Raw genomic sequence first — 25,475 nt, 5'->3', positions numbered from 1 at the left:
AGCCCCACGAAGAGCGCATGGCAGTAGTCCAGGCGGGAGATAACTAGAGCATGCACCACTGGCGAGAGAGTCCATGGGCAGGTAGGGTCTCAGCCTGCATACCAAACAGAGCTGGTAGACAACTGCCGTGGACACAGAATTGACCTGTGCCTCCATGGACAGCTGTGAGTCCCAGGCTCTGGGAAGCTCTGACCTTGCCATCGCCCTCCTCCCAGGTAAGCTGTAGCAATGATGGTGTTTAGAAGGCAGCTCCATGACTCTGCCCTACCACACTAGCTGCTACTGATTCCATGTTGCCAACTTGACTTCTCATAGTGCTTCTCAGATGCCGTGGGTGGTCAAGCTAGATGACCTGTGTGTCAAGCCCTGAACCTTCTGTTTGTAAGCATGTGGTATCCTACTAAGCTTCTTGCTGAAAGATGCTGCCATGGTATCCATTTGGATTCACCTGCCCTTCCCCCTGTTATGGATGCAGAGGAATGGTGAGAGGAACCAGCTGGGGACCCACCAAGGAAGGGCAGAAGGCTCAGAGCCAGGAGACTGGTAGTGGGACAACGACGAGTGGTCAGAAGGAGAAGAGTGGGAAGAGGAAGTGTCAGAAACTGAGAAGGGTAACAGGGCTTTGTGAGCTGGAAGAGTCTATGGCAGAGGGGAGTCAATAATCTGAAGCTGGCAAGTAGGAGGAGGCAGGTCCAGATACAGGCTGGTGTCACAGGGGTCTTCCCCTCCTGCTGCAACAACTCCCCTCTCCCCCGGCTGCCAGAACCAGGAGAGGCATGAAAAGGGCAGAGGAGAGATTGGCTGCAAGCAGGCACAGTCTCTGATTGCTTGGAAGATGCCCTGGAGAGGAGGAGACATAGAGAACTTTGGGAAGGTGGGGACCTTTTGTCTCAGCAACTCATGGTGTAAGACACACCGGGAATGAGCTCTTGCGCTCATTAGGCCTGACACTCAGCCAAGTCTGTGTTTTTGCCAATAAAGAGTTAACTCCAACTTTGAGCTGTGGGACTTACTGACTGACAGGCTCTGTGACATACGCCCCACATTGATCACTTGACCCCACCAGCCTTTGAACAAATATTAGTCATATTTGAAATAATCTTATCTTGCCCAGCTGATCATTTCTAAAGCATTCCAGGGGAAATCTCTGAAGACACATCTTCATTTCATTTGCAAAGGCAAAATAGTACTCCTTGACTTGGTATGTTTTTAGAAGAGAGGCTGAGCCAATTATCTACTGTTTTCAGGTTGACACTCTTAGCTCCAGGATTAATATAATAATATGGCGTGCTATAAATATCATGTGGCTTTTTCTACTGGAGTTGCGTATCAAAAAGGGGAGATCACATAAGGTTACAAGTTTCTTTGAAACAGTATCTGCAGCCTCACTGTGCCTATTGTTTGAAAGTTTACAGACTTGTTTTTCCACTCAATATTAAGCTACTGGCCTTGTGTTTGACATCTTCTTCCATATACAAAAGAATACCAAAAACATTTTTGTTACACCATGTCATTGCAGTAAAATCTACAGTTTGAAAAGGAATGGGCTAGAATCATAGAATTGTAGGAATTTCAGCTGAAGCATCCATGACGGATGGCCATCCAACCTCTGCTTTAAAATGTGCAAGGAAGGAAAGTTCACAACCTCCCAAGGGAGACCATTCCACTGTCGAACAACTCTTACTGTCAGAAGGTTTTTCTTGATGTTTACTTGCAACTTGAAGCCTTTGTTTTGAGCCCTACCCTCCAGAGCTGGAGAGAACAAGCTTGTTCCCTCTTCCATGTGACAGCCCTTGAGATACAGTATTTGAAGGTGGCTATCATGTATCCTCTCAGTCTCCTTTTTTCCAGGCTAAACATACCCAGCTCCCTCAACCATTCCTCATAAGGCTTGGTTCTGACCATCTTCCTAGTGATCACTTGTGGGAGGGCCTGTAGTTCAGTAAGGCATTTGTTTTGCATTCAGATGTTCTCTGGTTTGATCTCTAGCATTTCCAGATAGGTCTGGCAATGACTCCTGTCTGATACACTGGAGAACAAACCAATACTGAACTTGATGGACCAGTTATCTGACTTCCTATAGTCCCCTTTGCCTACTCAACTTTATATAACGTATTTTTCTGTGTTTAAGACGCCCCCATGTATAAGACAACCCCTATTTTTGAGCCCAAAATTAAGAAATAATTAATTGTAACATTTCAGGTATAAGACAACCCCCAATTTTAAACTTTAAAAAATGGGGGGAAATATAGTCTTATACACGGAAAAATACATTAATTTTCACTTAGCATTTAACAAACGTGATGAGTGAATTTATTGTGGATTGTGTCTGCTGGAAATATGCCAAGGGTGCAATGGAAGTCCAACAGCTTTCAAATGCAGGCCATTTTAATCAGTTCCTCACTCATCCAGAAGGAAGAGGCTCTCTTGAATCCAACCTTCATCACCAGATATTGATTTGTCTATAAAAAGGTAAAGGTACCCCTGCCCGTACGGTCCGACTCTAGGGTTGTGGGCTCATCTCACTTAAGAGGCCAAGAGCCAGCACTGTCCAAAGACACTTCCGGGTCACGTGGCCAGTGTGCCGAAGCTGCTCTGGCGAGCCAGCACCAGCGCAGCACACGGAAACGCCGTTTACCTTCCTGCTATAAAGCGGTACCTATTTATCTACTTGCAGTTAGGGGTGCTTTCGAACTGCTAGGTGGGCAGGAGCAGGGACTGAGCAATGGGAGCTCACCCCGCCGCAGGGATTCGAAATGCCGACCATATGATCGGCAAGTCCTAGGCACTGAGGTTTTACCCACAGCGCTACCCGCGTCCCTGATTTGTCTATAGAAAGCCCTTGATGATTTCATTGCCACAGAACAGGGGTGAGGGATCTGTGGCCCTTCAAATGTTTTGGGACTCCAGCTCCACTTCATAGGCCCCAGCTAGTAAGGTGAATGTCAGTTATGATGGAAGTTGCCATCTAAGAACAGATGGTGGGCCACAGACCTCACATCCTTGCTCTATGGCAATAAAGTCATTAAGGGCTTTCTCTACAGATTATCCTCTTCCTACCACAACAGCCTGGCGTGCTCTGGTCCATGGGGTCATGAAGAGTCGGACACGACTAAATGACAACACCACCACAACAAAACACCAAATCACCCCTCGAACCCTGATGAATGTGTTGGGCTAGAAGGCAACTAGAACAGCTCCTTGGTTGTCATAGTGGCCACGAGTTCCTGAGCAACACTCAAGAAGGTGGCCTTGTCACAATAGATGAAATTCACAAGGACTTGGGGTTTTCCTCTTTTTTAAAATTATTTTTTATTAAATTTAACAGTTTTTTACTCATCACAATAACATTATCTCAGCAAGAAAGAAAAATACAATCCCACCCCCCATCCCAACTCACAACTTCGCTCAACTCCCTCTTCTGGTTCATTACATATTAACTTCTCCTGCTAGTTTTAATATACAGTGGTACCTCTGGTTACATACTTAATTTGTTCCGGAGGTCCATTCTTAACCTGAAACTGTTCTTAACCTGAAGCACCACTTTAGCTAACGGGGCCTCCCACTGCTGCTGCGCTGCCAGAGCACGATTTCTGTTCTCATTCTGAAACAAAGTTCTTAACCCGAGGTAATAGCGGAGTTAGCGGGTTAGCGGAGTCTGTAACCTTAAGCGTATGTAACCTGAAGCGTATTTAAACCCGAGGTACCACTGTATCTTAATACAGTCATGCAAACTTTAAATTGAATATTGTTCTGATCTGGTCATTTTTATATTATAATTATTTTCAGATCGGCTCTTACACTTTGTTATTTTCCAATTGTTACATCTTAATATCTATATTTGTTTTGTTAGTTGTAAGTGTTTAGTCAAACACTCTTTTTAGTTTTTTAGTTTGACAAAACTTGGGGTTTTCCAGTATGACTTTTCAGTCAGGAATCTGTAAGATACTGGAATAATTGGGATTGTGCTCATATATTGATAAAAGCTCTGTGGTGCCAGCACAAAATGGCTGCCATGGGCAGCAGAACAAACAAGAGAGAGAGGTGAATACTGCCACAAAAAGGCACCTGACCTGAGTGCTTAAATAAAATACCGAAGCATAGCCTTGGTCAATAGCTCAGTGGTAATGCCTCAGCCTTGCATGCAGAAGGTCACAGGTTCAACCCCTGATATCTCCATATAGGGTTGAGAGTGACTACCAGTCTGAAACCCTGCTGCCAACCTGTGTAGACGGTATTAGATGGACCAGTGTGCCTGACTCACTATAAGGCAGTTTCCTGTGTTTCTATCCCCCAAATACCTATAAAATTAGTTTTGGTACACCGTAAGTGAGTCAACAGAGTGCATACTTTGTGTAGCCTCAAAAACTTAATAAAACTCAGCATCAGCACTTCTTCCAAATTACAAGCAAATCAGCCAACGCAGCTCTGTCATACTGTTTGGCATTCCTTAAGAGAACTTGCCTCTTTGATTCTTGTTGCTAGAGCTTAATTTTTTTTATATAAAAAAAAGCTGGTCTGAGTTTTTTTTAAAAAAAACACACGACAACCTAAAATAACATAAGTTATTATGCTCCTTAGAAATTACCTCAAGAGCTCTGGTAGCATTTGTTATGTGAATAGTTAACATTTATTATTAATTGATACTCTAATTAAAGCCATGCCAGTGCTTTCCATTAGCTTACTCTCAAATTTTTACAGAGCTGTCTGTCTGGTTTTAATCAAAACCAAATGGCAGTCCAAGTTCCCAGGCTGGAGCAACTGGGAGGAAATCATTCAGAGGAGGCAGAAGAAAGCAGAAAAGATAAACAGCAGATAGCTTCACCAAATCTGTACAGGATAGAGGATGTAGATTCTGTGGGCTGCTCCAGAGATATGATTCAGGCACCCTGTCAAACAGGGAAAGCATAGTTACAAGTGTTTTATGTCAGCTGAGTTCTAATATCATCAAGATGGAGTCTGTCCTCATGCTTTCACAGCCCTGAAACTCTGACACACTCTGGAGAATTCTCCGTAGAGGTAATGTCTTGTGTTTATCTCTCTCTCCCTATGCACACTGTTGCCTTTATATGCAAATGGCTCTCTGTTCTCATACCTCTCATTGGTTAAAATGTTCACTGGCAAAACTTTGCCTTTACCTTTTATTTGCGTATTTTACTCTCCCTGCATCTTTCATCTTTCTTGCCCTTTCCTCCTTGTGCCTCGTTCTTGTGCTGGTGACTACTTGCTTGATACTCTAAAGAAAAACTGCCTTTGAAGAGTTGCAGTATATTAGCTGAAGCTAACATTCCTAGCCATTTGCTTGTTTGTTGCTCAAGAGAGTAAAACAAAAATATGAAATGCTTTCAGAGTTGTGCTAGCGTTTGGCATGGCGGGGGTGGGGGTGGAGCCAATGAAATTCATATGAATGTGTGCATTAATGTGGGAATTGCCACAAATTAGGGAACAGGGTCGTATCTCAAATCAGCGTTTTATTGTGCACTGTTTCGGGATTTTCTTCTCTCTCTCTGTCTCTCTCTGTTTCACATGCCTACTACTCAACAGCAGGAAATACTTTTCAAGCAATCTGGGCCTGGTTCTGTGAGGCCCCCGTCTCACAAAACATCAGTCTGCATTTAGTAGACAGAAGTAACTAGGGAAAGCTTGGTAGAATTCCACTTAGGCAAGGCTCCCTCCAGCTGCAGAACGTGTTTCGGTCAGAATCACACATATAGAGCAAAAGTGCTGAGAATAGAGCAATGATCTCAGCAATGAAATCTGAACTTTATGCTTAGTGGAGGTTGAGTCGGATTTTGGGTTCCCACCCCTTCCCTCTCTTTCTGTATACACAGGCAAAGTATTTAGAGAAGTAATTCTGGCTACTTCTACCTTCTTGCCATCTCTGTGAGGTAAACCTGGAAGGCTTCTTTTTAAATTCTTTTTTGTGGGGGGGAATAAAGCTTATTTGAGATATACAGACATTTTCTGGAATCGGTTAAACAAAATGCCACTGCTCTGTAGTGAAGCTTTCTGCACTGAAGATTCGAACAGTGTAACTGGGATGGAAAAAGTCGCAGTAAGTGGATGATTGCATGCCGGCTGTGTCTTTTAACTATTCTGTATGCAAGCTCCGAAGCAAAACTTTGCTTTCTAAGGTTTCCTTTGTAAAGATGCAAACAATATGCTGAAGTATCTGTTTATACGAATAACGCTTGGAAGGGATTGACTGGTGTGTTTTGCAAAGGCTACAAAATCAAGAAATGTGCCTAAATCTTCTCATTACCTTCGTGATCAATAGGCAAAAATCAGCACTCAGCTGAAAACCACATCTCCCTTAGGTGAATACGCTGGTTTATATCAGCTGTATCTCTCTTGGGCTTGGTCCCAGAGAATTTTGTGATATAGGGATACTCGAAATGAGAATGGCTGGGCATGAAGTTACCAAATGTATCAATCAAGAAGCATCAATTGTCAGAGGCATACTAACTAGAAATAAGAAGATGTTTTGTGATCGTCTATCCCAGTTGTTTTAAGGGAAGGAACAATTGTCATAGAGATAATCTTGCCTCTAATACAGCTTAAAGTTTTGATTCAGGACACCGTGTGAATTCTTTCAAAGGGCAGAAAGTTGCACCATATCAACTTTTTATGTGAAACCACTACAAAAACAATATCGCACAGCATATATAAACTGGAGCCACACGGGAAATACACATAAGACTCCTAATCAATGATGTATACTGGATTGATAAAGTGTTAGTATATCATATAGCATTAGCTGAATTGCTGGGAGAAGCTTCAGACCATAACACTGGTGTTTAAAGGCAGATGAAATGTCTGGGTAATAATGCCCCTCATATCCCATGCCCCTGTTTGCTTAATATGGGCAGAAAATGTATTACTCCCTGCACATTAAAGCTGCAGTCTGACACATACTTATCTAGGAGTAAGCCCCACTGAACTTTGGGAAGATACCCATGGGATTCCATGGTAAAACAGTACGGTGGTACCTCGAGTTAAGTACTTAATTCGTTCCAGAGGTCCGTTCTTAACCTGAAACTGTTCTTAACCTGAAGCACCACTTTAGCTAATGGGGCCTCCTGCTGCCGCTGCACCACCGGAGCACGATTTCTGTTCTTATCCTGAAACAAAGTTCTTAACCTGAAGCACTATTTCTGGGTTAGCGGAGTCTGTAACCTGAAGCGTATGTAACCCGAGGTACCACTGTATTGCTAGTGGACAGCTATTAGACCACTGCATGAACCAAGTGAAGAACAATTTTTTTTCTGTCAATGCTGCATCGCATCAGAGGAAATATTGTGGGGAGGGGGTTGCAAGCACTGGGTGGGGCTAAAGCCAACATGGACCAGGGCCAGATCCAAAGTGGGTGGGTGGGATCATCGCCTTTCTCTTCCTTCTGTGACCCTGAGCTCTGTTACTTTTCTCCAGCCTATCAAGTGTTCCTGTTATTAAGCAGTGTATAGTTCCAGCATCATAGAACATTGTGAAGACAAGGATGAGCTAGATGAACCAATGGTCTGACTTGCTGTAAGGCAGTTCCCTGTGATCCTATGCCTGGTATAGTCCAGGGCTAAGCAATGTGACTCACTGAGTCAAACTCTGCTGCATGTTAGTTGTTGTGGGATATGCTTCTGCCACTTGCCTAGGATGGCACCCTGAGTCGGTTGCAAGTTGTGTGGGACTCAGATAATCCAAAGAGCACAGAGGTTGGCATGGGCAGCAACTTCCTCATTCACTTCCGTGTTGATCTGAATGGTGCTTTCTATCTGCAGCCTTGCACTGAACACCACAAAAACCATCTGCATGCAAGCCAGAAGGTTCCTAGTCCAAATCCTAGTTGACCAAGACAGTTTAGGGTTTAGGATTTAGGACTCATTGAGGAACAAGTGCGTTCACGCTTGCATGAGTTTATTTACTCTTAAGGATTACAGTTTTGCACAATGGAATTGTGAACCTTTGGGACAGAACTGGTGAATCTCCAGTTGCATAAAACTACCATTCTGCTGAACTGCGATGACTGCTGTTCTGTTTGTGTGTGTCCACCTGTACCTATTCTCCACATTTTTTCCTTTCTCCATTCCCTTCATGTATTCTGCTAGTATGTTTCAGACATCTTTCGTATTGTAAGCCAGATAAATCATAATTGTGAATTGTAACCAGTGGAGGCATGCCAATGTACTTAGCTTGTGTAATTTATTTTGAATGTGCAATGCAATTTGGATTTCCTTGAGGCCAAATCTGAATTATTTTGGCATTATCTCGACACAAGCCTGAATCGTGGGAGCTTTCTCTGTAGAATGTGTAAAAACGGTTGGTTCAGTCTGTGGGTTGAATTCAGTGTCATGGAAATAGATCCTGTTTGCCTGATAGAACAATCTCCCCTCTACTCCCCTATGTGCTGTTCTTGAGAATCTTATACATGCATCCCAAGCCAGTTGAGGAGCAGGGGCATGTGGTGGAAGAGCAGGGTACCACTGGAACTCTGCACTGGCTTTCACTAGCACAACTATTTAGTTGACTCAAGTACTAAAGTTCTAGTTACAGGTAGGTAGCCGTGTTGATCTGCTGTAGTCAAAACAAAACAAAAAATAAGACCCTTATATATAGTGAGAAGGTGAGGAGGGGTATTACTCAGAAGGGTGGTGGGAATGGGTGATTGACTGATAGGTGTGGTAAACCTATGGGTCTGGTGACTTCTGTTTTAGTGTATCTGAAGAAGTGTGCATCCAAACAAAAGCTCATACCAATAACAAACTTAGTTGGTCTCTAAGGTGCTACTGGTAGGAATTTTTTTTATTTTGTTTCGTACTAAAGTTCTAGTTCTACATAAAAGATAGGTATAGACAAACTGATTCAGAAGTTAGCAGAGAAGATGGTCAACCATCATCTGCTCTGCCAACCTCTGAATCTTTGTCTATATCCTTCTTCAGCCATATGGGTATATGTCCTATGAGAAAAGATTGAAGGGATGGGATATGTTAAACCTGGGGAAGAGAAGATTGATGAGAGACCTGATAGCACTCTTCAAGTACCTGACAGGCTGCTGCACAGAAAAGAGCAAGGACTTGTCTCTCTGTGAGCCTCGAGAGCAGGGCTTAAGATACAGAATGGCAGATTTCAGATGAACATGAGGTGAGACCTCTTAATGAGAAGAGCAGTTGAATACTGGAACCCATTGGCTAGAAGCCTGGTGGGCTCCCCTCATTGGAGATCTTGAAGGAGGTGCTAGAAAGCCATCAGTTTGTGTGTGCTCTAACTCTGGATGTCCTGCATTGATGTCATGAACTGGAAGGACAACTGGAAGGAAGAGGAGGAGGAGGAAGAGGATCCTGGTGAGGGGTTTGGGCAGGACTGGGACACACCAAAGCAAGCTGGGGTTGGGGAAGGAGAGGTTGGTGTAGGAAGTACTTGCAGGGTGACAAAGGGGATGATGGTCAGTGCACAGGAACCAGAGAAGCAGGACCCATCACCAGAGCCAGAGAGGCCTCTGTCCCCACAAACATGATGCAGTGGGAGGGTTGCTCCAGGAGGCTGAGGAAGGCAAGGGCCCTCAGCCCAGCTCCCTAGCTGGCCAGGTGGGGCTCACTAGCTCTGAGAAGAGGGGGGTTGTTCCTTAGATCAGGCATGGCCAAACCTGGCCCTCCAGCTGTTTTTGGACTACAACTTCCATCAACCCTAGTTAACAGTGCGAGTAGTCAGGGATGGTGGGAATTGTAGTCCCAAAACAGCTGGAGGGCCAAGTTTGGCCATGCCTGCTTAGCTGGAGTAGGCTTAGAACAGGTGAGGGTCACATGCCTCATCAAGTTCAGATGCAAAATGAAAAAGGACAGCAGAGATGAGATGCTATGTCTGCTCAACTTGCCCCTGTTGATGGACATCAGCTTGGTTACTCCAGGATCTCTTTGGGACTGTGCTTTGGTTTTGGACTTTGGACTTGTGGATTGACCCTGGACTGGGGACTTGAAATACTGACTTACCTCCAGGTAGCCATGGGTTCAGGACAATTGATCAAGGGGCTGATTCTATCATTTGCCTGAAGTAGTGAAAATAATCTCAGATAGTAAAGCTGGAAAGGTTAATACTTTGGAAAGTCAGTCCAGTTAATCTTATTAGGTTAAGTGGGCCAAAGCTTCTCAATTTAAAGCAGTCTCATATGTTGATGTGAGTCTTCATTGCGAGGAAATAGTTCACCCCCTGTGATTACAGGGGTTGCCAACTTCATCCCTCCTCCAGTTCAATGATAACTGCTTAGGATACACACACTGCATTTGGAGATCTGCAACTATCCCATGCATTTGCATGGCTGTGGTCAAGACCCTGCCATATCAAATGCTTTTAACTTTGGGTTCTTATTTTTATTTTACTTTCTAATGGATAAGTGCTCATGTAGTTCTTTACAAGAAAAGAGTGTGATCATGGAAAAGGTCCTGCTCTCTCACAATAGCACTTACCCATGTCATAAATGGCATTGATATGAAATAATCTACGTTTAATGGATATGTGCTCCATCCCTTGATGCTAGATTCACCTTTCCCCTTATACAGTGGTACCTCAGGTTACATATGCTTCAGGTTACATAGGCTTCAGGTTACAGACTCCGCTAACCCAGAAATAGTGCTTCAGGTTAAGAACAGTTTCAGGTTAAGAACAGACCTCCGGAACGAATTAAGTACTTAACCCTAGGTACCACTGTACAGAGTTAATAAGATTAAATGGGCAAATAGTCTTTCCCCTACAAGGACAGTCTTTGGTAGCAAGTCTCTCCTCATCCCTGTGTTTGCTCAGCTGAGTGCTATGTGAACAACCTTGATGCTCAGACATTTTCCACCTCCTGCCCCCTCTTCTGGAGCAGCTATGATGGGGAGAATAGAAGCATCCCATTTTCAGCTAACTTTTTTTGTTTAGCCCAATGGTTTGTCCAACTATGGTTTCAACAAACAAGCCAAGATCAACCCAAGCTTTCTGATTCTGAATGGATGAGATAAACCGTAACTAAACTAACCACAGTTTCCAGTTCTGACAAGGGTGGAAACAGATGCTTCCAATCTCCTGCTCAGAGCCACACCCAGAGGAAAGGGAGGGAGGATTGCTGGATGTTGTTGGAGTTGTGTGCAGTCCCCTGGGTAGTGAATCATTGAAATGCAGGTGGCAGTTTCTCAGAGAAGTGCATTCAGACTCTGGATTTACCCCACCCATCCAGGCCATCAGAAAAGTTGTAAAAATGCTTCTTGTTCCAGATGAGCCTTCCTTGAACACAGTCTTCCTGACATGGCATGTTCCCATGTTCTCGAATTCTGGGCTCTTGGATTGCTTCTCAACAATCCCTCCTGGTTTGCCCTACAGTTCTGACTTCAGTCCTGACTACTAACTGTTTCCCACAGAACCTGGTTGCCTGCTTCTGTTTCCTCCCCACCCGAGCATGGCCAAGCTGGCCATGAAGGAAGGTGAAGCAACTGCCTCAGGTAACAGGATCCACAGAGGCAGCAGATCTGACCTCCAGGGAATGCATCAGCCACTGCTGCTGACAAGGAGGCAGCAATAGCTGCAGTGCATTCCTTGGAGACCGGATCTGCTGCCTCCTCAGAAGCTCCCCACAATGCTTCTCTACAGCGGCCTCTTGATGAACAGGAGGCACTGCTGGTCTCCCGCTACCCTTGTTTCTGATGTAGATCTTCCACTCCCCCCTACTTCCCATTTTGTGTTTTGCCTCAGGTGCCAAAGTGTCTCGAGCTGGCCCTGCTCATGGCTCAGCCCATAGGGAGCAGGCTCATGTATGTAATACTAAACTATGAATTAGCAATACAGTGGTACCTCGGGTTACAGACGCTTCAGGTTACAGACTCCACTAACCCAGAAATAGTACCTTGGATTAAGAACTTTGCTTCAGGATGGGAGCAGAAATCGCACGGTGGCAGAGGGAGGCCCCATTACCTCAGATTAAGAACAGTTTCAGGTTAAGAACGGACCTCCAGAACGAATTAAGTTCTTAACCCGAGGTACCACTGTACATTCAAAACAGGCCAGTGGCTGTAGCATAGGTGTTTGGGGGTTGCTAGCACTAGGAGCAAATTGGGGTCATGAAGAGCCATACATGACTAAATGACTAAACAGCAACAAAGAAAGGAGCAAATTGACTATTGTTACAGGGCAGAAGGGAAGCGCCCTCATGGTTTTGTATGCATAGCCTCCAACATTCCTCAGATGAAAATGGGGACATTTCTCACTCCACTCCAACTGACCCTCCTCAACCCCCTACTTTCTGTTTCCACCACCACACACCAACAGGGCTCAGTACACACATTCTCCACCATCCTTAGAAAACCCATTAATCCCAATTTTATTTCAGAATTCCGGTACTATCCATGGAAAATTGGGGCACTTGGAGAGTATGGATATGTATAAGTAGCATGATGTAATAATAATTAATAATAATTTATTACTTATACCCCGCCCATCTGGCTGGGCCTCCCCAGCCACTCTGGGCGGCTTCCATAGAAACCAAAAATACACTAAAATATCACACGTTAAAAACATCCCTGAAGATGTCTTCTGAATGTCAGGTAGTTGTTTATCGCTTTGACATCTGCTGGAAGGGTGTTCCACAGTAGCTTTGCTTCTCGCAATGAGGGAACCGCCAGAAGGCCCTCGGCGCTGGACCTCAGCATCTGGGCAGAACGATGGGGGTGGAGATGCTCCTTCAGGTATACTGGGCCGAGGCCGTTTAGGGCTTTAAAGGTCAGCACCAACACTTTGAATTGTGCTCGGAAACGTACTGGGAGCCAATGTAGGTCTTTCAAGACCGGTGTTATATGGTCTCGGCGGCCGCCCCCAGTCACCAATCTAGCTGCCGCATTCTTGATTAGTTGCAGTTTCCGAATCACCTTCAAAGGTAGCCCCACGTAGAGCGCATTGCAGTAGTCCAAGCGGGAGATAACCAGAGCATGCACCACTCTGGCGAGACAGTCCGCAGGCAGATAGGGTATCAGCCTACGTACCAGATGGAGCTGGTAAACAGCTGCCCTGGACACAGATTTGACCTGTGCCTCCATGGACAGCTGTGAGTCCAAAATGACTCCCAGGCTGCACACCTGGTCCTTCAGGGGCACAGTTACCCCATTCAGGACCAGGGAATCCTCCACACCTGCCTGTCTCCTGTCCCCCCAAAACAGTACTTCTGTCTTATCAGGATTCACCCTCAATCTGTTAGCCGCCATCCATCCTCCAACCACCTCCAGACACTCACACAGGACCTTCACCGCCTTCACTGGTTCTGATTTAAAAGAGAGGTAGAGCTGGGTATCATCTGCATACTGATGAACACCCAGCCCAAACCTCCTGATGATCTCTCCCAGCGGCTTCATGTAAATGTTGAAAAGCATGGGGGAGAGGACAGAACCCTGAGGCACCCCACAAGTGAGAGCCCAGTGGTCTGAACACTCATCCCCCACCACCACTTTCTGAACACGGCCCAGGAGGAAGGAGCGGAACCACTGTATGACAGTGCCCCCAGCTCCCAGCCCCTCAAGACGGTCCAGAAGGATATATTGAGCTGACAACTGTTGGCATTCTCACTGTTGGCATTCTCAGTTTTTTCTTTCTAAATACACACACACACACACAATATAATATAATTTTTAATAGTCTTAAAAGTCACTTCCTCATGTAATAAAAATTGATTTAACTGCTTAAAAAGAAAATAATATGTATAAGTAGCAGTAATGTATATGTAGATGCAGCAGAAATGCTTAAAGGGCTAATTTCATCCAAACAACATTTTCCATCGGCTATGTCCTCCCGTAGCGGCATTCCGTTTCGCAAAGTTCCCAGGCATCAGCATTTCTTCACTTGCATGGAAATGGGGAATTCTGGCCTTCCTTACTGGAAATGTTAGCTTAAGCCTCATCTCCACGAAGCAGCAAAGTCCTTTTTGGCAACTGTTTTCAGTAATCAGTTACTTCAAATTGGTTTTATTAAAAGGTTTAGCTGTTAGTGTAAATGCTGTGAATACATTCTTGCCCTGTCTGGAATACATGCAACAGAAATATTTGAGAACCAAATGTCAATAGTGTTTTCTGTAATGATGTGTAGTGCAGTTCTTTTCCCCCCATGCTACCAGTGGAGCCATTTTCAACGTCAAGTCAACACAGGTGATGACAACAGTTGTCAGCAAGGTTTCAGTTCCTTGGTGCATCATAAGACCACATTGTACAAGTTTAGGAAGTATATGCCTGAATAAGTACAGATTTAGGAAGCGCACGCAAATAAATTGATTTCAGCAACTGGGCACATGCAGGCGCGAGCTTTTACCATTCGGTTATGATTTAGTATTTCTTTTGGAATACGTTGTGGCCAGAGTATTCTAAGTGTTTTTACCTTGATAGAAATTCAAATGAACTTGTAGCTACAGAGTCAGCTTTAGTCCTAACTGAGTTCCTATAGAAACTGGTGAAATAATAATATATATATATTTGTTAGTTTGTTAAGGGTACTGGGAATTGTATCTCTGTGAGTTCCTAGGTTTCTTTGGGGGAAGTCACACGCTTTAAATGTGCTCTGGGTGTGCTTTAAATGCGTAGTGTGGTTCTTCCCACACACTAGGAAACACAAACATTCACCACAGTTGATGGATTTAGGGGATTTCCAGACTATCGCTATTTTGCAGGAGCAATTCAAGCACAAACCAGAACTTTTGATTTGCACAGATGAAGTGGATTAAAGTGCTCTGCTCCCCTATAGGGTGTGCTGAGGGGGGGGCCAGGCACCCCCAAATGCTTTTCCCACAAAAAGTGGCTGCAGGCTCCATAAATGTTTTTACACTGGCAACTGGGAGGACTCCCACTCCAAAGGTGGCTGTGTTTTTTGTGTGTGGCAGGAATCGCAGTGCCAGCAGCAGTGGGGAGCTTGTTCTTCAGATGCATCCACACAGTGTGTGGTGTGTGTGTGTGTGTGTGTGTGTGTGTGTGTGTGTGTTTTTTTTTCTCTCAGTCTCTGCCTTTGCTGAGGAAGAGGTGCAGAGTCAGCCTGGGGTCTTGCCTCAGAGATGACTCAGAAGCTATAAAGCGTAGGTAGCAACCAGGGGAAGGATGTGTATGGGATGAGCTGATTGGCTGGGGTCTCTTGGGGTGTGTGCCTCTGGCTCCGCCCCTTATTTTTATCCCCTCCCCCTTTGTGTGTATGTGTGTGCACATAGGTATCTCTTAGTCTGCTTTTCTCCTGCCTTGCACTGACTCTCTTTGTTGGGTTGCATAGCGAGAAAGGTGTTGTCATTTAATTTAATTCCCTGGGTGCACACCCTAATGAAACATGCTGTGCACAACTATGAGCTAATGGGAAGCAGTGTTTAAACACCTTGCAAGCAAATCAGGATGAAGGCTGCTCATTGTCATATGACCACCCCCCAAACCAATCAGAATGAATGCTCAGTAGACCAGATATAAAATCTAGCTTTGGTGTCAGCATTGTACAAGCAGATCAGGGTGAATGCTCCATAAACAGTTTGTATGGAGGTGCCCACATAAACAGGCACACAGAGAGTTTGATGATCCAAACTCTAGGCAGGTATTAGTATGAATGTGGGGGGGGGGGAGAAGTGGAGATGAGGCAGGGGCACTCTTTCAAGCCTCACCCACCCACAACACCCCTGTGTGCACTATCTCCATCAAAGAGGGAGTTTCAGAAAGGAGATTCTAAGTGTGTCTCCAATAATGAACACACTTCCGATGCGATACGATACGATAATCTTTATTGTCATTGTCCCATACAGAGCAACGAAATTGAAAAAATCTACATCAGATATTCAAAAACCAACAAGCCTGCTATCCCTGCTATCCCAGCCTGGTTAACCCCCTAAAAACTCTGATACGCCATAATTTAATACAATATACTCCAATAGACCATACGTTCCATAGAAGGGATGTGGGTGGCACTGTGGGTTAAACCACAGAGCCTAGGACTTGCCAATCAGAAGGTCAGCGGTTCAAATCCCCATGACAGGGTGAGCTCCCATTGCTCAGTCCCTGCTCCTGCCAACCTAGCATTTTGAAAGCATGTCAAAAGTGCAAGTTGATAAATAGGTACCGCTCCGGCGGGAAGGTAAACGTCGTTTCCGTGTGCTGCTCTGGTTCGCCAGAAGCGGCTTTGTCATGCTGGCCACATGACCCGGAAGCTTTACGCCGGCTCCCTCAGCCAATAAAGCGAGGTGAGCACCGCAACCCCAGAGTCAGTCACAACTGGACCTAATTGTCAGGGGTCCCTTTACCTTTACTCCCATAGAGACTACCTTACACTGTTTTTAAAACCAAAAATCGCATTTGGATAGAAACTGTTTCTCAGGCGGCTAGTCCAAGTCTTTATAACCCTGTACCTTGTTCCAGAAGGCAGAAGCTGAAAGAGATCATTTCCAGGGTTCACACGATCCTGCACTATCTCTGCAGCTCTCTTATGACACCTGGAATAATGAACAAGATTCCAAGCACATGTTTGCGTGGGGTTGCATGTTTTTCCCTGGCTCCTCTCTGCCTCTAGGCCACAGAGTGGAAGCAAACTGCACCATCTCAAAAGCTAGTGCTGTTCTGGGGCAGGTAAATAGGCTCTCTGATACTCCTCCCACCACCCACAGGGCAGTGATAGGAGGAGAGCTTTCCACCACCCCACTGGGAAGACTCCAGCAGTAGGCATGCAATCCCATCTCCCTCTCCACCATTTGAGCAGCCATTCCTTTGCAGCCTATGGTCCCTCAGCTGCCCTGCTGGGAAACATAGGCTGGACCCCTTAATCTATCCTGTTTTCATTATTTTAAAATGAAATACGACTCTCCAGTTTTATCTTTCTATCGGCTACCCAGTTAGAAACATGAGCTATTGCAATGTCAAATAAATGCATTGCCGTAGAAGCTCTACATCCAAAAATGAAAAAAGAGCTCTGTTGCCTACGTATATATAAATATATGTATTTAATCGAGATGGAAATAACACATTCACCACTCTCCTGTTCTTGACCTTTGACCACATGGGCGTGCATGAATGTCGAAGACTGTGCGGCACGTCACTTCAGAACTATAGCTTCCAGAAATTCTCCTTAAACTTGACACCGGCACACTGTCAGCCTCTAGGGAATTGTTTATCCTGTCTTACCTTATATTTCCTGTCTGCATGTAATAAAATGAACCATGCTACTGTTGTCTGGCGGACTGGCTTGTTTATGCAGTGGGCTGAATTTCTCTTGATGGACACTTGGGGTGTGAAACTATTTAACTGTAATTATTTATTTCAGCATTTAGCAAGGGTCCAGCAGCTGGTCAATGTTTGAATGTAGCCATCTCCTTGGAAGCATAAACTCAGTTTACAGAAGAGAAAGAAAACAACGGCAGTATTTTAGACAGTAATTCTTTTTGCCTGGTAGGTGTTAAATTTGCTATTAAATTACCAATGTAGATAAGGTTTATTTAGCAGTACACCTGCAGTTTCCGATTTAATCCGTACCCAAATCATGCGCTACAGATTAGACTGAAATGCCAAGAGTTGCCTCCAGATCACCCAGTGAGCTTCATGAGTTAGCAAGTGTTTGAGCCCTGGGCCAAACAAGATATAACACCACCTGCACAATGTGACACAATTTCCCTTGGAAGTGACTTGGAAGCTGCAGATAGTGCAAAATGCAGCAGCCAGGTTATAAAGCAGATCAGCCAATGAGAGCCATATCACTGAATGGAAAGGAGTTGCATTGGCGCCCAGCACGCTTCCCTGAATTTATGGCACGGATGGTGATTTTTAAAGCCTTGAATGACCATGGGTCCTAAATACCTGAAGCACCCGCCCTGTGGAAAGCCCTCCCACCAGATGTCAAAGAGAAGAACTACCACCAGACTTTTAGAAGACATCTGAAGGCAGCCCTGTTTAGGGAAGCTTTTAATGTTTAGCAGACCACTGTATTTTAATACTTTGTTGGAAGCCGCCAAGAGTGGCTGGGTATAAATTATTATTATTATTATTATTATTATTATTATTATTATTATTATTATTAGCATCAGCATCATCATCCCTAAATTATCTTGCCTGATCTGCCAAGGAGGCTCTTCTCAATGTCCCACTTCCAGGATTTATGTTTTAGGCAGAAGGCCTTCTGTTGTGGTACCCCATTTGGGGAATGCTCTTGCCCCTGAGATATGGCTGGCACTGGTGCTTTTTTCCATACCAAATTATACAGGACAAAGCAGGGCTTCATGTCCTGGCAGCCTTGATTCAAATTCCCCCTCCCTTTCCTTAACATGACTTACCTTGTGTCTTAATGCCATTACCATGTGAATTTACCCAGCAACGCTACCTTGCTAGCTGTGAAATGGAGTTGAGGAGATGCTTAACGTAATGATGTCAAGACATGTCATAAACCTATTGGAGGCAGGGTCATGGCTGTTTGACTAATTTTGCTTTGTTTGTAATTATGCAGTTATTATTTTTCATATTGTAAGCCACCTTGAGCATAGCTTTGCTATGGAAGACTGCATACAAATGAAATGATGTATGTATTGTCAAGAGCTGCAGATTTCAGCAGGTTCCCCTGTTATTTCTTCGTGCTTATGCCATGCATAGCAAAAGTGAGTTTTGCTCATTCCCTATTTATCAGGTCCTTTTTCTTTTCTCCTATTTGGCTACATCTTTCCTTGAGAGAAGGTTTTGTTTCACCATCCTCATGCAGCCGGCAGTGAATTCTGTTAACCCTTGCGCATGCAGGGTCCTCTTCTTCAGCTTTGTAGACGTGGAAAATATGGTTGTGAAATGGGAGCAGGCTGGACTTAAAAGGGAGGTTAAAGGCCTCTGAGCATGCAGACGCTCCGTTGTGAAAGTCACTTTGTCAAGGCGTAATTTATGGAGGTTCACTTGCACAGCTATAATTCTGCAATTCTTTCAGGCTGCCTCCTTTTATACCTTCAGGCATGTGATTTGTCAGGACAGCCTTGTGGTCTGGGTGTGCAATCGGAGCTTCCCTCGGTAGACTGAAATGACCCAGAACAAACTCGGTAGTTAATCTTCTTTATTGCTGAAATCAATAAGCAGATCCATGCTAAGTGCTGACAGTTCCTATGTAGGGAGTGAAAAGGAGAAGTGGCTGTTCCTTGAACCTGTAATATGTTACAACCCAGAAATTTCCTTTATTGTCGTTGCTGTTATTTAATAAGGAGGTCCCCCTCTGATGGTGTATATATTGAAAAGGCATCATTTTATTTCCTTTCACCTAATGGGCCATGAAGAAATAGATATAATCCTGGCATATAGAATCTGTTTTTCCACATGCACGTACACTTTAACATACATGGCTGCACATAGATACATTACACATATATGTACTCTTCTCTCTCAGAGTTTTCAAAGTGATGCACACATATAATTCCATTAACCATTACAATAACCTTGCAAGGGAAGGGAGTAGTACTTTACCATCTTGCAAATAAGGAGAGGCAGGGGAAAGATAACGGTTTGCATAAGGAGATGAAGCGAAATGGAAATTTGAGCTTTTCTGAAGAAAACCAACCCAGTTGTTGAGCTTCTTTTAGGGAAATCTGATTTATTTTTTTTACAAATATGCAATTTGACTTGCCTAAAATCCAGGACAAAGCATCACTTTGCAGAAAACTAGGAGAGCATCATGTCAACTACCCCTGCTCCAAAGGGGTTTGAAGCATTATTTCATTGTTATGTATGATTTATTATGATAAAATATCATATCTCAGTCGGCTTCTCAATATTTTTTTTTGCAACATTGTGTTGTTTGTTTCCTTACATGATTCTGAATGATAGTGTTGTCATAAATTCCATAATAAGTCTGCACAGCAGCCTCTTCTAATGACTCAGAAGCCTGGCACAGATTATCGTATCACACGAGGCTCATTGGAAAGATAGGCAGATGAGAAGGTGGCACGCAAACCACAAGCAATCACTGGCAGACATTCTTTGCATGCGACATTTGTGATGTGGTTGCCATCATGAACCCAAAGCAGACAGACACCTCTTTATATGTACATCTATGGGCACATGCCGTTCCAGATGATGTCAATCATGCTAGGGAGGTCCCTGATTGGAATGTATTTTGCTACTTTGGCATGATTCATATTGTCTCGAATGGGGCATGTGTCACTTGACATGTGAGTAATTGCAAACGCACTCGCACAAATCAAGTTTCCAACAAGCTGTTGGCATCCATCCTGTCTTGAGAGACAATGGAGTGCACCTCCAAGGGAAATGACAAACTGAAGTGACCTCCCTGGGGCGCAAGCCTCGGCAATTTGTATGGAGGCCCTGAGCTGCCCAGTCAACAAGACCCCCCCCCCTCCCTCAGCCTCACTTATATGGTCCAAAGGGCAGCTGAGCAATATGTTTGGCGCAAGCTTCGCTTCAGGAGTTGCTGGAAGGAGGCATACGGGGTGCCATCCAACAGCCTTAGAGACTACACTCTGGATTTGTGTGGGTTTTACCTCATGGGTAGGCAAACTAAGGCCAGAGGGCCGGATCCAGCCCAATCGCCTTCTAAATCTGGCCCATGGACGGTCCGGGAATCAGCATGTTTTTACATGAGTAGAATGTGTCCTTTTATTTAAAATGCATCTCTGGGTTATTTGTGGGGCATAGGAATTCGTTATTTCTTCCCAAAAAATATAATCTGGTCCCCACAAGGTCTGAGGGACAGTGGACCGGCCCCCTGCCGAAAAAGTTTTCTAATCCCTGGTTTACCCCTTAGTCTTTTTTTCTCCCAAAGATATCCTGCAAGGCAGAAGAGGTTTAGGACCAGAGTTTTTCTTCTCCTAGATGTGCTACCTTCCCTGGTTGACGAGCCTTATCTTCCCCTATTCAATTCAAGTTTCCAACAGCATGCGTGCTATTTGGATAGCCTATGAATTGGGCCACAGAGTCAGCAATGGTTTCTCCCGTCTTACTAGAGGACACCTCCATGCTGAAGATATCATTATTCAAGTGTGCTGGGACTTCCAAACTCAGGGACACTCGGAAACACAAAGACCTGCAGAAAAATTGCTGGAACAACCCAAGGCCCATTAATCAGGCGAGAGGACTGTGTAATGCTTGCTGGGATTTTCCCCCCTCCATTTATATTTATGAATTATTGTAATGTGCTGGCTTTCCTATGACAGGATTGCAGAATCTTTTACTTTGTTCTTTGTTTGTTCACCTCTGATTTTATGTGTTCTCCACTTCATTCATTCATGTTTACAACAGACACCTGCTTTAAGCAGATGAACAAGGCCAGTCACTAACTGCCTATTAATCAGGTGATTAAATGGATCATTTGTATGTCACCTTTTATTTTGTACAGCAGAAGAGCTGCGATTGGGAACATGAAACCAGAACAAAACAATGGGTGGTTCACTTAATTACTATAGACTACAAGCCCATGCAAACAATTAAATTACCCCTGAGTGAGTTTTCTTGTCCTGGAGTAACTTGGGACTCAGCTACATTAGTAAAAAAGAAACCCAGCATTTTGAATTCATAATAAACATGCAACACCAGTTGGTGCCGGAGAACAACATAAAATTTCTTTGTGGTTTTCCATAGTGGTTCCCCCCCCCTTTTTGTTATAACAATTTAATTTCTAACTTATTTATAGCGTTTTTTCCCCTGTGTGTGGATCCACCCTTAGTCAACAGTATCGTCCTATCAAATGATAAGGAGAATTATTCTAACACACATCAACTACCAATGTGCTGTAAAATGTGTAGTATAATGGGTTCTGAATTATCATCATCATCATCACTTATTAAATTTATATACCGCCCTTCATCTGAAGATCTGAAAATGGTTCACAAGATAAAAAAAAAACACAGGATAGAAGCACAAAATGAATAGTTGAAACAAAACAGTAACCTCCCTCCCTCAACCACATTTAAAAGGCCATAAAATATAAATTAGCCAAAGGCCTGGCTGAAGAGGAATGTTGTTGCCTAGCGCCTAAACATGTATAGTGAAGGTGCCCGGTGAACCTTCCTGGGAAGAGCATTCCACAAATGGGGAGCCGCTGCAGAAAAGGTCCATTCTTGTGCTGTCACCCTCTTGTGGATGAGCCACATTAAGAAGGGCCTCAGATAATTATCACAGTTTATTGGGAGAGAAGCGGTCCCTGAACTATTGTGGCCTGAATGGGTTCTAAGAGTGACATACTACACTCCTAGCTCAAGGAACATCAGTACCTTTTAGTTAGCATGCTGTATTTAAAAAATCAAGAAGGGACAATAAGGGAAATCCCATAGCTGTGGTATACAGCACATGCTTTCAGGCCTCAGCATTTAGTAGCAAGGCTGAGAAGGACCTCTGCTAGTAGGATCAATGAGGCCCTCTAATCAAGTAGACTATGTTGGACTCACTGTAAGGCAACTTTATATGTTTATATTCAGGTGTGTGGGACTGTTTCCAGTATATCCCAAACTGAACACAACTCACATTTAGACAGCCTTCTAGTGATCTTGTAAATAGTCTGGTCATCTGAAAAGCTCCAGTACCTATTCTAAGAAAACCATCTACTCAGTAAAATGTTTCTGCCTTCTCTGATAGTGACGGTGAAGTAAGTTGGGGAACACTAAACTGTCCTTGGAAATATTCTTCTTAAAAATAATTAAGGAAGATAATAGTTCTAAATATGTTCAGCCTAGGGTCTAAATTTACCAATGTAGCAAAATAAATGAATATTCTAGAATGTATGAATAGTTCAAAAGGCAGACATTGAAATTCAGCCTTTGACAATAATGTGGTGCTTGGTTATTTTCATGAATAGGAAATGTGGACTTGTGTTGTGTACAAAGACTCACAAGACCAATGGCTTTTAAACCCATGAAAATAGCTGTCTCATGACAGAGGCAGTGATGAGAGACTCATTGTCAGTTTTTGGCTTATGGAACCTGTTGTGTTCCCATAAAGTTGTTTATAGCATTCTGTTTACTTCATTTGAGGGAGTAATCAGCAAGGAGGCTATGCTAGATTATAGCTTTTGCCTTTGTTGGAAAATGATTAAAGTTATTCTGCAAAACATCTTTCTAAACTCTTCATAACTCATGCACTTACTGTTGCTTTTCCATACTTCCCTCCCCACTAGATGCGCTTCTGTTACTTACATTGAAACGATAATTTATTTCTTCTTCTTTTTACAGAAGATATGCAAGAGGTAAAACCATTTCATCCTGCAGAGAATTTCATGGAAGTCATAATGTTTCCTCTGGCCCTCTTTGCATTACACTGTGGAACCTGTTGCTAAAGTACTATGACATGTCTCTAGCAATCAGAAAAAGAAGCTGGGAAGAGCACGTGACCCAATGGATGGGCTTGCCGTTTGGGTCTATTGATTCTAATATATTATGCAGGCATGGCCTAGTAGCTGACAACTTGCAAGCAGGTATGGAAAATGACAGACTTCGGAGCGAAAGCCAGAAAGAAAGAAGTGCTTCCTTGCCGGACTGCTGTCATGGTGGAGAACTGGGAGGTTTTCCCACAAAGCTGCTTGGTAATGTTTCCAGAGAGGTAGATGAAAATGACAATCATCAAGAGGAAGAAGAATTTCCCTCCCTAGAGGCTAGCACAGAAACATTGGTGAATGTTTCCATTGGTGGTGATAATGATGCCGAGGACAATGACGTAGAGCTCTCTTTGGAGAAAGTCAACCACCAGCTTGGTGACCCTGAAGAAGAATGGTCAGCTGAAAGGAACCAGTCAGAAGAAGGAGCAGGACTCTTCATGAAGATGGACCCAGGTGTGGAAGCAAAGGAAGACTCCAGTCATGCCTTGGATTCTGCTGGGAAACTTCATAATGAGACAGATCCTGAAGCACTGAAGGAATATATTTGTGATAGCAGAGAAGAGAGACTAGAACTTTGTTACAACAGCTCCAATGAAAATGAAGAGACCCCAGAAGAAAACTTCTCTGAGCCTCCAGATGAAGGAGAATCAATGCCTGATAAGAAGATGGCCTGTGATATTGTAGCTGCACAGAGGCATGAAAAATCGAATGCTCCTAAAGATGGGAATGAAAAAACAGTCTGTGGTCAATTATTTGATGAATTTTCTCCTGGTCCTTGTAGTGACCTAAATGTATTTATTGCAGACTCCAGAAATGTTCTTGTACCATCACCTGGTTCTTGTTTCCTATCGGAGGAAAATGTTCTGGATGAAAATGGCTTTGCGTGTGCTCAAGACAAATGCATCAAAAGCACATCCCTGGTGGAACATATAAGTGATTTAAAGAACAACACAACCACACACGAGCCTACGGACGGTCAAGTCATTTTGCGCAAAAGAAAGGTAGGATGTGTAAAAAAGAAAGAAAGAAAAGTGATGCTGTTGTTTTCAGATTTCTTGGGAAATGTGTGTTCCTAGGCAGAAGCTGACAGTTGAAATAGCTTGGGGAAGGAAGGGGTGTAATCCAGTGTCAAATTAAAACTTAGTCAATGAGACCTCAGTAAACTGAAAGCAGTGGTGTGAAACCTCTAGCCCATGGGGCTAATTAGGCCTGCTAGGCCTCAGAGGTTGGCCCACCAAGGTATTTTTGGTAAGCCATGCTGACCTTTCCCCCTGCATGCTGACAGAAAATGGAGGCAGTGCAAAAAGCATTGAATTTGGCCTACAAAGGAAGACTCGGGAGTGTACTTAGAGTGCAAATCTGCTTCTTCCTTCAAGCCATAGCTTGAAGTGGTTCAAGCTGAGCAAAGGAATAATCGGCGGCTCAAGAGTACACTCCAAATTCTTCCTTCGCAGCCACAGACTGAATGCATATCATATGACGACAGGTGATTGACAAGTGAGTGACACCACGCATCTGTCAAAGTGGCCCATGTAGGGTTGGACACCTCTGGATCCCCCTCACCACAGCCTAACTTAAAGGCTTCAGTTGGCATATTAGAAGAAATTCAAAGTTCACAGTCAGTCTACATTAGCTTGGGGCTGGCCAGCGTGACAAGCTGCATCTGGTGAGCCAGCGCAGCACATGGAACGCCGTTTACCTTCCCGCTAGTAAGCGGTCCCTATTTATCTACTTGCACCTGGGGGTGCTTTCGAACTGCTAGGTTGGCAGGCGCTGGGACCGAATGATGGGAGCGCACCCCACCGCGGGGATTCGAACCACTGACCATGCGATCGGCAAGTCTTAGGCGCTGAGGTTTTACCCATAGCGCCACCCACATCCCCAAATAGCTTTAAAATAGTAAGAGACAAATGTTGGGAGAATAAGGCCATCTGAGAGGGCTGTTGGACCCACGTCCTTCTTGGGGCTTCCCATAGGCATCAGAGGCTGTGGGAAACAGGATGCTTGACTTAAATAGGCCTTTGGTATGAGCATTACATCCTTAGGAAAAGGCTTTTAATCAAATTAATGAAATTTCTCTGGGATGTTTTGACACTTCTTGATACGAATGTTCAGTAAGTGACTTTTGTCTAGAGACAGACTGTGCATTCCCACATTGCTGGCTGTGGCTGGGTGTCTCTAGG

General features: G+C 44.1%; 1 protein-coding gene across 5 annotated transcripts in view; it reads left to right on the top strand.

Moving 5' to 3' along the window:
- Positions 1-4,774: 4,774 nt before the first annotated feature.
- DLC1 (DLC1 Rho GTPase activating protein) overlaps positions 4,775-25,475 on the top strand; it is a 242,050-nt gene continuing 221,349 nt past the window's right edge. For 3 of the 5 annotated variants that reach the window (XM_081924334.1, XM_081924333.1, XM_081924330.1), the window contains exons 1-2: positions 4,775-5,019; positions 23,150-24,293. In XM_081924334.1, coding sequence (XP_081780460.1) covers positions 23,265-24,293 — 1,029 coding nt within the window. In that variant the 5' untranslated portion in view covers positions 4,775-5,019; positions 23,150-23,264. Of the gene's footprint in view, positions 5,020-5,538; positions 5,889-5,913; positions 6,056-23,149; positions 24,294-25,475 lie in introns of those variants that run through there. The other 2 variants (XM_081924332.1, XM_081924331.1) reach the window with 2 other exon arrangements.

The sequence above is a fragment of the Podarcis melisellensis genome (genome assembly GCF_964234715.1).
Source record: "Podarcis melisellensis genome assembly, chromosome: 9".
Lineage (NCBI taxonomy): Eukaryota > Metazoa > Chordata > Lepidosauria > Squamata > Lacertidae > Podarcis > Podarcis melisellensis.
This window is presented reverse-complemented; position numbering and strand designations above follow the sequence as displayed.